Here is a 13,166-nt window from a genome sequence, read left to right on the forward strand (position 1 = left end):
TCAAATTACGTAACACGGTTAGAACACATAAGTCTACACCGCCTAATTAAGAAGAACACTGAACATTTTCAAAGATTTAAGGATCCGTGTCGTGTCCAAACAATTCTCAAAGAGACAAGCGCGAGTATGTTCAAAGAGATACAAATCTCTATAAAAGAAGAATAAGCGGCAAAGATAAGATTCACATGAATTCGGAAAGAGACGTAGGATTACAACTAGGCAACAACGTACGGGCATGAGAAAACGTTTCAAAAAGAGTCATTTTGCATCTTAACAAGAGATATTGAATTTAAGAACTAAAGAAAACAACAAAAGAGTAATCATAAATTAGATCAAAATAAGCTGAAACTAAATCAGAGAAGGATAAAATTCACAAGAATACGAAGGAACGGTTTATGTCACCAACCATTTTAGTAACAAAAATATATCTTACGAAACTCCAGAACTCCGTGGACAATGGTAAATCAAATGGACTGAATTTGATTTACTCATTAACATCTCCACCAGATAAATTGACTATACTAAATTCAATTTACCATTTACAATCACCTTGTGTAAATCGATTTAGTGTATGTGTCTAACCTATATAAATACGAGCAAAATATTGACTCTTCATTAGAGTGATACTCACAATGGCTGCGAAGGATAGTTTCCTAGTTCTTGTGCACTACAGAGGCACGATTAAGAAAAAAATGCGAGCGGAAATAAAATTTACTAATAAGGATCCATTGAGTGTCTTTATCAGACCTTCTACAAGCTTTGTTGATTTTCAGAATACCATATTACAGAAATTGGGACTGCAATGAATGAAACAGACAAAGAAGTTATTTTATAGAATTTCAATTTCTGTTGTTTGCGACGGGAAGAAGTACGACTTGTTTGTGATAGATAATGACGAGGATTTGCAAGTTTTATTTCACTGTCATCGCCAATTTTCTGAGGTGAGAACCCATGAACTATTGGCCAAGTTTAGGGATGTGGGCTCTAGTTCAGGAGGATCAAACTGGAATCGTCAATCAGTACCAATGGCAGTAGTCTCTAGTTCAACCCCTGTTGTTGTGTCTTCATCTCTGCCTATAATGGTATCGACGAGAGATTTGGTGACATCTCCATCTTTCACAACTAATCTACACTGTGACGAGATTGCAGAAATAGGTGATAACAAGAATACTCCTGTGATGATCCCAATTTTTGGGGAAGTTGGAGAACCAGATGTCGTGGAAGGTGTATTAGGGGATGACGATGATGTGGAGCCCGTCATGATTGATGATGGTAGAGATGATGATATAGGAAGGAGTATTCCTGTTGGGGCTAGTGGAAGTATCAAGTTATGAACTCAGCAGTATCCGCCGCATTTTTCGACTTTAGACTTAGATGCCATGAGACAACAGGAGTTTCTGGATGTAAAATCTGATTTCGGGACCAAAGATTCACAGGACACTGTAAGTCTAGCTGAATTCCAAGTCAGTCTGCAGTTTCAGAATAAAGAAGAAGTCGTCTTATGTGTGAAAACTTATAGTATCTACTGTGAGATTGAGTACAATGTGTTGAAATCGGACCATGCCAAGTATTACGAAAAATGTAAGGAGTTCAGAAATAGTTGCAGATGGTTCAGTCAGCCCATTCGATTTACTAGAGATCTAAACCATGGGCTTAAATCGAAGCTTGTTGTTTTGATTCATTATGGGTAGCACAATTTGAATTTTAAATCATATATAATAAATCGATACAATTAAATTCGTTTTATATTTAAATTTACTAATTTGAATCTTATTGATCCGATTTAATACTAGAATGGCTAATTTAAATTTAATAAATTCGATTTATATATAAATATCAACCAAAACATGCATGTATCGTTTCTTCTTTTAGAACGACGTTTCTTCTTTTAGAACAGTCATGTAAATTTAAAACTCTAATGATTAGTTTATGTGATTTGTCTTTATAAAATATATAAAAAGTTATATAGTTGAGCCCATGATTTATTTCATTTTACCTCCGTATTAATTTTATTTACATTAAGACTAGCATTAATTATTTACTAAGATTGATTTATTACTAAGATATATAATTTAGTTGAATTTATTGTAAAGAGGTCGATGTAAGAAATTTATTAATGAATATCCAAAATCTTTTAATAATTCATAAGTATATTTTTTTAAAAAAAGATAAAAGATTTAATTTACATTCCTTTAATCAGTATATGAGACTTATTACTAATAAAATATTTTTTTAATTAAAGATTATTATTCATTTATTTTCGCATTTTATATTATATCTATTTTCTTTAAGTATATTTTTGTTTCTACTAGTTAAATTTTCTATATGCGTCACCGATGTCATATAAGTATATAACTAATGACCATCATTAGGAACCTGCCATGAACTTATGCCTTAGGTGAAAACAGAACCGTAAATTTGATTCCCATAAGGTCATAACCATCTTCTATATATAAGGTTAAATATAGGAAAAGTTGTTTGTGCCTTGCCATTTACACATTTAATTTGTGTCTGTTTTCTTTTCAGAGTATGAAGTGTTGTAGCTATGCAAGAATGGAACATTCTCACTAGTTAGTGATTCTAGGCTACCAATAACATCTTCCTCTGCCTCTTCTTTTGATTTGCCCCACAATACAGTGTAGAGTCCAATTGATATTATTGTAGCCCCAATTATACTGCAAAATATGAGGAAGGAGTTAAAAACCACATGCCTTCATATAAGCATAAAGAATCAAATGTTTAAAGGGAAAAGAAAAGTGAATTAACCCTACCTTCCAATATAAAGAGTGTCACCTAGGAACATGACTCCCATGGCAACAGAAATAACAATTGATAGTGGCTTGAATGCTGTTACAAAAACTGGTCCTTTTATGTGCATCACCCAAGCATAAATTGCATTGCTCAAGAACTTTCCAAGTAAACCCTAATTTAAAAAAATAGAGTTTCATCAATAAATTACTATAACTTAAGATCATATAAAATATCGATGCTAACACGGACACATAACACGAAACCATAGATATGATTCATATGATTTAGGAGATACAAACACATCAAAATTTTAAAATGACAAGACAAAAACATGATATATTTTCAAAATTTAAATGCTAATCAAAACAATTATAAATAGTAAACCACCATCACTATTCACTATCACGATAAACAACCAATATTAACAGTTTTGAACCCTGTTAACACTATATCTAAATTGTATTTGAAGTGTCAACAAATTTTAAAAACAATAATAATTAATAAAAAAGATATACATGTGTTACGTGTCATAAAGTGTCTTTTGAGCGGACATTGATATATGTCGAACATATTGACACATCGATTAATTGATTTTTGCTTTATAGTTAAGAATTTATAGTCCAAAGAGGTGTTAGCTATCTTACTGAGCAAAGAATTGAGACCAATGAAATGTCTAGCCTTATCTTCCAAGCACTTGCATTAGGCTCTAAAATTGAACCTACAATTGTAGATATGATGGTTGAAGTCACGTTGTAAAAGAAGAGCATACTTAGTTCATCTGGGTAATCCTTCAATACATCCACCTATAAAATTAAATTAATACACAAATTATAATTTCTAATATATTTTTATGAAGCAACAAGAGATATACAATTGAAAAGAATAATTTTGATCCTCTAGTTCAGGGATATAATTATATAAGTCTAAAGTGCAAGCCATAGTGTCTCAAAAAGTTATCCAAATAACATTTTATTTTATTTTTTTTTAATTGTTATCAATTAAGAATTTTATTGTAAAGAATTTGAATTGTATGTACCTGTAAAATGTACCATATTGAAAAAAGTAAATAATCAGCTGTTAGAAGAATTCCAGCAAGGACCCAATTTGTGTCCACTGCTCTGGGAAGGTTAATTGGTTGTTGAAGCAGGGGCAATGAGGTAATTTTGGTATGAGAATTGTTGCTGATAGATGGACCTTTGTAGAAAGTCAACACAAATGCTCCTGCTATTGATATTATGCTTCCCATTACCTTAGCTTGACTAATTCTACTTTTTACATCCATCTTTTCCATCCTTAATTGCAATTATGGCCATAGAAGAACAAAATAAGAATCATAAATATAAATAAAATGAGAAAGAATTCATTACTTTATAGGGTTCCTAAACATTAATTAATTGTAACTATCTGTTTCCTTTCCTTTAGTATTTAAGATTTTGTTTAAGAAAATTATTAAATTATATCATTATTTTAGACAAACATGTTTCTAATGGTTCAATTCATATGAATATGATAAGTTGTTGCCTTTGATACATTGAAAATTTGAAATTATAGCTCTATGGCTAACACAAGAGTGTTTTAATGTTTTGAGCATTTTGGGTGTCTGGTATTGCATTTAAGAGGAGCAGCATACTTGTATTGTACTAACTTAGGATCTGATTAGTTTCAGTTTTCATAGTATTTTATATATATAACTTTGTGAAGAAAACATTTAAAAAATTAAAATTAATAAAATCGATCCTATTTTCACTACCTTTTTCACAAAATCACAAAAATAGAAACAAGAAACAAATCAAACCATTTGTTCAAAAGTGAGACACATTTCTGCCTCATAATTTCTTCAATTTAAGATTTAGGAAAAAAAAATTATACGTACTCCACTCTTAAAAATATATAAAAAAAAAAACTTTATCAACTGTTTTTATTTCCAATCTATATCCATCTTCATGGTCACACTCCTCTCTTTATTCCATGCCGCTCTACTATTGTACCATCATATCCCTTAACACTAGCACCCCACCATTCACCGCACTACCCTCATCATTGCCACTCACTACACCACCACTGCCACTATGCCTGAATTGAACCACACCATCATCAACATTAACAACAATAACCACTATTCCTCCCCTTCCAACTGCCATTGTCATGTCATCCTTCATTCTCGCTATTATTGTTAGCTCCACAATATTTTAAATTGAGTTTTGATGATTAACAAGCACAAATGTATATTATTTCTTTAAGTAATATAAGTAAACTAGATAAAATTTGAACTTTATAAAGCCTCACTTAAGGATAAATAATTTTAAAAGTTGACTATGAGTCAACAAACTATCCGTCCCATTTAATAAATTTTTTATTTCACTTATCTCTACCGTCACTACAAAGTAAAATATTGAATACTGTTAGATTTAGCATTGCAGAGTAGCGACATTTTTACCAGCGAATTTATTGACAGTTTAGGCATCAAAATCGTAAGTGAAAAAATATTATCGACGGATTTTCATTTCCGACTGTAAATTTGACGGTGACAATTGAAGAGAAAACGGGAAAAATAGGTGCGACATTTAGGATCGGATTATCAGTAAAAAATTTCAACAGTAAACCTACTTAGTGGAACGCTGTGTCTTGATAATCTACAAATCCGCCGGTAAATCCCATGATAACTGTGCCCTAAATTCGAACTGCAAACCTTCTTCTCCTCATTTAAATTTTTCTCTCTCTAACTCTTTCGTCTCCCACTCTCTCTCTCTCTCTACCCCTCTCATCTCACCGGCATCCCTCTCTTCTCCGGAAGTCCCCTCCGACGCCGGTAGCCCCCTCCTTCGTCGGTGCTATTTGTCACCGTTGCTGCTGCCAGATTCTGTCACTGTTGCTGTCGCTGCTTTTGCCGCCTTCTTCTTTTTGGCGTTGGTACTCTTCTTCAAGTAATGCTTTTGAATTGTCCATTTTGTAAAATAGGAATAACGTCTAATTTATTATTATAATTTTGGTTGTGATTTGTTATTATAATTTTGTGTTTGTTATTTTTGTTCTGATTTGTTATTATAATTTTGGTTCTGGTTTGTTATTATAATTGTGTTCGTTATTTGATTTTAATTTGTTATTATAATTTTAGTTCTGATTTGTTATTATAATTTTGTATTTATTATTTGATCCTAATATGTTATTATAAGTTATTATAATTTTGATTCTTATTTGTTATTATAATTTTGTATTTGTTATTTTAGTTTTGATTTGTTATTATAATTGTGTTTGTTATTTTATTCTTTATTATTATAAGTTTGGTTCTGATTTATTATTATAATTTTGTGTTCGTTATTTGATTCTGATTTGTTATTAAGTAATTATAATTCTGGTTCTAATTTGTTATTATAATTTTGTGTTCGTTATTTGGTTCTGATTTGTTCTGATTCTAATTAAAACATGTTTTGAGGTGTTGTTGATTAAGTTATTGGTTTGATTATGAACAAATTAAAATACCTAAGCAGTTAGGAACTCAACTAATTAGTTAATTGATTAAGTTATTTTGGATATGTTGTAGCTGTTTGTAAGTTTTAATTCATGATTGAAGTTGGTTGGATTTGTGTAAACAGTAAATGTGGATATATGTCCAACTTTACGGGAGGTTATTTATGCCAATTTTTTTTCCAAATCATATAAATGTACACATAATTTGTGTTGTATTTGCTGATTTATGTGATTTAAAGTGTCTATAAATTTTATTTTTGCTATTACATTATTTTTGTGACTAGTGTTAATCCTCTGACGGATCCCAGTAAGATACCCCTACACCACCTCCCATCGTACGAATGATAATTTGCCCTGATAGGACTTCAGCATGAATATTATTTTAAGTTTTTTATATGCAAACCATTCTAATTAGTCAGTTTAATTTAGTTATACTCAACTTTACTAGTTTTAGTATATTTAGGTTGTCAAGATAGCTTTGATTTAGTTTAGTAGGTTTAAACTGCTTATTATATTTAATAATTCTTGATTGTTGATAGATGTTGCTACTTGATTCTTCATTCTTGTTTGTTGATTGTTGATAGATGTTGCTATTTAAGTGAGTTGTTGATGGCGCATTCTAGTTATAAATGAAACTTTGTCAAAAATTTCTAAAAAAATCTAAATATAATTGAAGTTTGTAGATTACTTCGAAGTATATTTTAGTAAATTACTAAACCTAAGTTTTTCATTGATAGGTTTGTCCCAAATAATAATACATGTACACAGGAGTGTACTAATGTTATCAAGTTTATGTACGACCACCCATGACCGAGATATAAGAAGATCCCAACTCAGACCAGAGAGCAATAGTTTCAGAAGTGAGTGGTAAGAACTCAACATATTAAAATCTTAGTATTAGTTTATATCTTTTATTTTGTTTAATTATGTATTTAATTTCGATTAACTCGTCCTAAATGCTCTTTCTGTAGGAGAAATTTATATGGGACAAGACTCACGATCTCATGATCAGAAAGATCTTTAACCATCGGATGGCAAGGCGGCTTCAATAGATGTTGGAGGACGTATGTGAGCACCGCGACTGCCTCACCATTTGGCTCCGCTCAGACATTAAGAAGTTACTGTACATCCATTGGGAGACTGATGAAGGGTTCAAGCGTCACTGCCTTACCAACAGAGCTAACAGGGCATTGGACAGGTCATTAAAGTATATCGGTAGGTTAGCAACTTTCATGAAGACTAAGGTCAGGTTAGTAAGTAACTTGTTTTATTTTATTATTAAGTTTGTTTGGTCTTAATATAATGTCATTATTACTTGAATTAACACGTGGTTACAAAATGTGTAGTCTAAGTCATTGGATCGTGAGGCGACGATGGCGGAGACCTTCAACTATACTTATACGTTGAAGCAGGTTGCATATCATTACGTGAGTAACATCATGTGATATATCATTTTTAAATTAACTGTGAACCTAATCATAAAATATGTTACACAGGAATCCTATATACAGAGATTGGAGGCCACAACCCAACAATTTCAGCGTACTGAAGATGACGGCAACGACTCCACCGCATCAGTCGTCGATCCTGATCAGGTTTGGCGTGAGGCCACATCTGAGCCGTACAAGAATTGCATGTACGAGCTCGGATCGTTCTTTTTCAACAACCTCTGCATGTCCACATTGAGGCATTCATCCGCCTCTGTCACCAGTCATCCCATCGATCTGGAGGACAGCGTGGATTTGAGGGAGCAGGTATGCTCCTTATCAGGAGCCTTCACCAATAGGCTCAATAGCTGCGGGAGTTTGAGGATGGCTATCAGACAATCCTCTCATGCATGACAGACACAAATGACCTAAGGCTGGAGTGAGGGCAAAAGTTGGAGTAGCTTCAACAGATGGAGCGACACATGGCGTCGTACGAAGATCAAATGCACGCTGCTGGAAATGACATTACTGGTGGTAGCGGTGTTGATGGAGGGGCACGGACATCACCACCTAGGCTGACGCTTCAGCAGCAGGACCAGCGGAATGACGATGATGACGACGACTTTCAATGACTAGTGTTTTTTATACACTGTTTGATTGTATCATATCCTCTGTTATTTGACTTTTCATTTTATTTATACACTTGATCATTTTATTTGACTTTCATGGCTATCGACAACGTACTCTTTGTCGGGTTCTTTATCCTCAACGTCCATGTCCTGGACTGGACTAGCACAGTGCAACGGTCTTGGTGCGAGCGGTGGGTCATCCGATACAAAAGTCGAGCCGCCAGCACCACCACCACCAACATCATGAATCTCCGCAGAAAGCTCCATCACTTGTTTAACCATAATTCTGCCATGCACATCAAACATTAGGCGTACATGCTCATTGTCATAAAGGCAGAATAGATGAAACCAAAATATACCATTCTCCATCAGTGCTAGCATCCTATATCTAACTCTATCAACCTCTTTTCTCTCACCACCGCCGATGTGCATCAATATCATACTCTTTAACTCAGAAACGAATTTGCTCTTCGAGTTCGGAAAAGCGCAAAACTCTCACACTCATCTGACAATTGGGATACACCATCACAACAAAGAAACTACTCCCACTAGACATTTTTGCTAAGTATTTTGAAGAAAAACAAAAGAGAAAGAAGAATTGAGAGACTTCTGTGGAATACCAACGGTTTTCTGATCCTTTTATAAGGGTTTTATTTTTGTCCTATTTTATCTCCTTTACTGTGTAAATGTTTTTTACTCCCACATATCTCGTTTACAGTGTAAACAAAATATGACTAAAAAGCTATTTTTTACGTATCATGTTTAACGTGATACGTTGCCACATGTTCGTGTCTTATCTCGTTTATACTGTAAATACTTCCAAATTAACATATATTCATAATTAAAATATTTATTTTATTTATTTAAAAAAAATTCATTTATCAACTCATGAAACTAGAAAATTAGAATTCATACTGTTCTTCAATCTCCATTTCATAAATATTATAGTTTCAACAAATACATGAATATTCAGGTAGTACTAAAGAAGAAAACTTAGATTTAAAATTTAAAGGTTTATTATTATTAGGTATAGTATACTCAAATTGGATTAAAAAAATGAGAATATGGCAAATTAATTTAATTATCTAAATAAAAAAGGAAAATAATATCTGAGTAGTTATATTTGAGAGAAAAAGTGTATTCAGAAAACAGAGAGAATCAGAAATTTTTGCAACACTTGAAGGAGTTGAGTCTTTTAAAACCATCGCCGAAGAAAGAGAATGACAGAGTGTTGCGTTGTCGTTTCATGGTTGCTAACACGATAGGAGAACCTTATTGCTGCTATAGGACCACCTTCTGGATTTTATTTACAAATCTTTTTAACTAAAAAATAAAAATAAATCCCCTTTCTTCTCTTCTCTTTCGTTCCTCCCTTTGCCTGAACCACCACTGCGAACTTAAGGAGGAGGAGGCGATGTAATGGTGACAATGATGAAGAAGATGCGACATTGACGGTAATAGAGAGAAAAAAGAAAAAGTATTGCGACAGATGAAGATTAAAAGGGTGGGAGGAATGAGGAAGAAGAGAGGCGGTGCTACGAAAGCAAAAAAGAGAAAAAAGAGAGGTAACTAAAGTAAAGAGAAAAAAAATGATGTAGAGACACTAAGATAAAGAAGAGAGGAAGGAGGAATGGCCGAAGAGAACAAACAAAAAAAAATAATCTTAATTTGAGATAGAATGAAAATTTTAAAAAGTTGAATAAAAATATTTTTTTTAAAAAAAATGTTATTAAAATTTAGCTTTAATATTTAAAATCTTTATTTTTTTAATATCTTTATTTTTTAAAAATATTAAAAAGACTAAAATTTTATATTTTAAAATTAAAATTAAAATTAAATTAATTTCTAATAATTAAATATAATACAGAATCTTAGCTCTCAAAATCAATTTCAATATCCCTAAATAAACACAACTTAAAGGCATAAATCTTAAAAAAGTGAAAAAAAATTACTAACAAATTAGTTACTAACAATTTCATTGCGTACAAGGCACGTAAGTATATAAAATGGGTTAGTTATGTAGTTATAATTGTTTAGTATATATATAGTTGAACCTCAAATAGACAAAAATAAAATAACAACTTAGCTTAAATAAGCTAAAATTATTTGTTATCTTTAATTCAAAAATGGAAACAATGAAACCTGAAAAAGACTGCAAGCAAGAAGGTGAAAGCAGGAACCAAGTTGCCAATTGATGAAGCAAGTGTTGGAGAACTGTAACTAATTCCAGCATACCCCAGAATTTGAGATGAACTTCTACAGAAACACATCGCCATCAAAATCCAAATAAGAAACTACAACATGAGTTTCCTCTGGATCATAATCATATATTTATTTATTTATTTATGAATGTTGTCAATTTGACACTTATTAATTAATAATCTAACATTAGAATCATCTAGAATAAAATGCACATCTACGTAGTTTCAAAATTCACAAAAAGGTTATACATATATATTTGTAATTTAATAAATCTAATCTATGACGAAAAATCAATGACTTTAAATACTATGCATTTTATTTTCTAAAGTGCAACCAGCAGTTTAAAATTAAAGATCCAAATCCAATATTCTAATACCAAAAGGGCATAACAAATAACAATTACTTTGATCATACTTTAAAGTAATCAAGCTAGAGTGCCTTTATTACCCTATGATCCCAAGAAGGACAATTTTGGAAAGTATGGAGAAACTGAGTGGAGGAACCACTCTTGATCTGCAAACAGAAATGAACAAAACATGAAGATAGATATATTATATCATGTTGATGCGAGAGCATAATAATTAACCATATATATGATCAATTTGGAACAAGAATAATTTAATAAATTCAAACCTTTTGGAGATGAAAGGTGCAGGAATAAGAACAATAGTAGCAATAGCATAAGCATATGCAACAAACACATGGTTGCTCATGCCTTTATTGGTGGCTGCTTTGAACAAAGTGAGTAACCCCATATCATTGCACTCTATACCAATAAGTAACAAGATTGGAAGCAGATTCTTGTAGAAGGACCATCTTCTTGCCATAATTATTATGTATCTCTTTATGACTTTGATTTCCTCTGATTTTTGGTCTCCGAATGAAGAGCACAGCAAAAAGTTCAGTTGATCAGTGAGAGTGGACTGATTTTGATTAATTGTCTCTATGTCATATCAAAGGGGTGTGACTATCGTTCTAATAACCGGATCAATTTTGTCCGGTTCAATCACGTTAGCCATTTGGTTAAAAAAAAAAAAATGATTGTGAGGGAATTGGTAAAAAAATTGAAAAATTAGTTTAAAATCATTAAATCAATAGAGACGATTTTTTAATATTTAATCAATTTAAAATAATAATATATAAATATATTATGTATTTTATATATAATATATTATTTTCTTATATTCTATTTAATTCTTATTAAGTCTTAGTTGGAAGTGACAAAGCATCTATGAAAAATTAAAAGTTTCTATTATTAAATATGAAGTAATGTATATTACAAGGTTGTATCCAACTAAAAAAAATATGAAATATGCATGTCTTTTTTCTTATTTTCTTATTTTGGTAGCTTTATATTATTTTTGCATTAAGTTAGAAAAAAATTATATCAAAATAATTTGACTTGTTAAGTACACACATTTTTAAAAGTTAGAATCAAAACACAAATTTGAGAAAAATTTTAGACGCCCTGACAATTATTTCAAAAGACAATGAGACCCTTAACAACCTAACTCCTAAACTTTATTTTTATGGGATTGATTAGCTCCTGTATCAAAAAATATTGGCACAAGAGCTAATCAGTCCCATACAAGTAAAACTCAGAAACTGAGTTGGATGTTTTTTTTTGTTAAGAATTTCGTAGTACTTTCGAAATAATTGTCAGGATTGTATTTGGACGCGAGTTTTTTTTTTTTTTTTTTTGCAAAGATAGCTAATTTATTTTAGCTGAAATAGTGAAATGTATGGCCCAAATTAGGACTACAGTAAAGACATTATTGAAAATGTTCCACCAGTAAAATAAATAATCAATTGAAGAGAGAAAATTTCATGTCTTCCATCTAATTCTTTTTTGCTTCTTCAACCAATTTGAGCGCTTCTGCAGCAACTAGATTGAGGATTTTCTGCACTCCTTCAAAGATCTGCATCTTCCTAACTCGCCAAATCAACCACAAGATAGTCGCTACCAGAGTCTTCATCTTCTTTCCACTTGAGTTGCTCCCAACTGAATTCATCATCCGAAACCACCATTTCCATGGAGCTTCTTCCTGGTTCGGCGATGGAAGATTGTTACTTCTCCAAGCTTCCCTTGCATCTAGGCAGGCCCATAAATAGTGAAAGACCGATTCATCTTCTATTTAACATCTTGGACAGGTAGCTGACACTGATTGTAACCTTTTTTTCAATTTTTATTTCTCTGTATACTCCTTCATGCATAACTTTCCAAAGAAAATTTTTTATATTTGGACGCGAGTTTGAGATAAGTATTCCGTGTTTTTAAATTTTTTTCTCAAATGAAATAAGAATGTTATGCTTCTAAGGTATGCTATTACATTGTAATATGTTATTGAATGTCTATTTATTCATACACAATTTCTAAGATTATTTTAGGCTTTTTCAAGTACAGATTTTATCTACCTGGTTTGCTTATATTATTTAAAGAAAATTTTTTAATACATTACACACTTTGAATAAATGTTAGATAATAAATAATAAAAGTATTTTATTATATTTAAATTAGCCATTAATATTTAAAAGTGTGAGTTAAAATATATTATTAAATTAGTAGACTAAAGAAATTGTACTCATAACTAAGAGTAATAGACAAAAAGAATAAATTTTGATAATCTTTTAATATTTTTTATTTAAAAAACATGCTAAAGAACCAGTAGAGTTTATTATTTTTTGTCAT

At 31.5% G+C, this 13,166-nt stretch overlaps 1 protein-coding gene across 1 annotated transcript; it reads right to left on the minus strand.

The window, feature by feature from the left end:
* Window positions 1–2,401: 2,401 nt before the first annotated feature.
* LOC107643997 (WAT1-related protein At3g28050) lies at window positions 2,402–11,421 on the minus strand. The gene is made up of 7 exons (XM_016347761.3): window positions 11,111–11,421; window positions 10,925–10,990; window positions 10,418–10,531; window positions 3,788–4,043; window positions 3,396–3,554; window positions 2,772–2,923; window positions 2,402–2,675 (listed from the first exon to the last, which is right to left on the minus strand). Exons 1-7 carry the CDS (start codon window positions 11,302–11,304, stop codon window positions 2,501–2,503), a joined length of 1,116 nt encoding a protein of 371 aa, XP_016203247.1. The 5' UTR covers window positions 11,305–11,421; the 3' UTR covers window positions 2,402–2,500.
* Between the last annotated feature and the right edge of the window lie 1,745 nt (window positions 11,422–13,166).

The sequence above is a fragment of the Arachis ipaensis genome, chromosome B5 (assembly GCF_059453495.1).
Source record: "Arachis ipaensis isolate K30076 ecotype BB chromosome B5, ASM5945349v1, whole genome shotgun sequence".
Taxonomy (NCBI): Eukaryota; Viridiplantae; Streptophyta; class Magnoliopsida; order Fabales; family Fabaceae; genus Arachis; species Arachis ipaensis.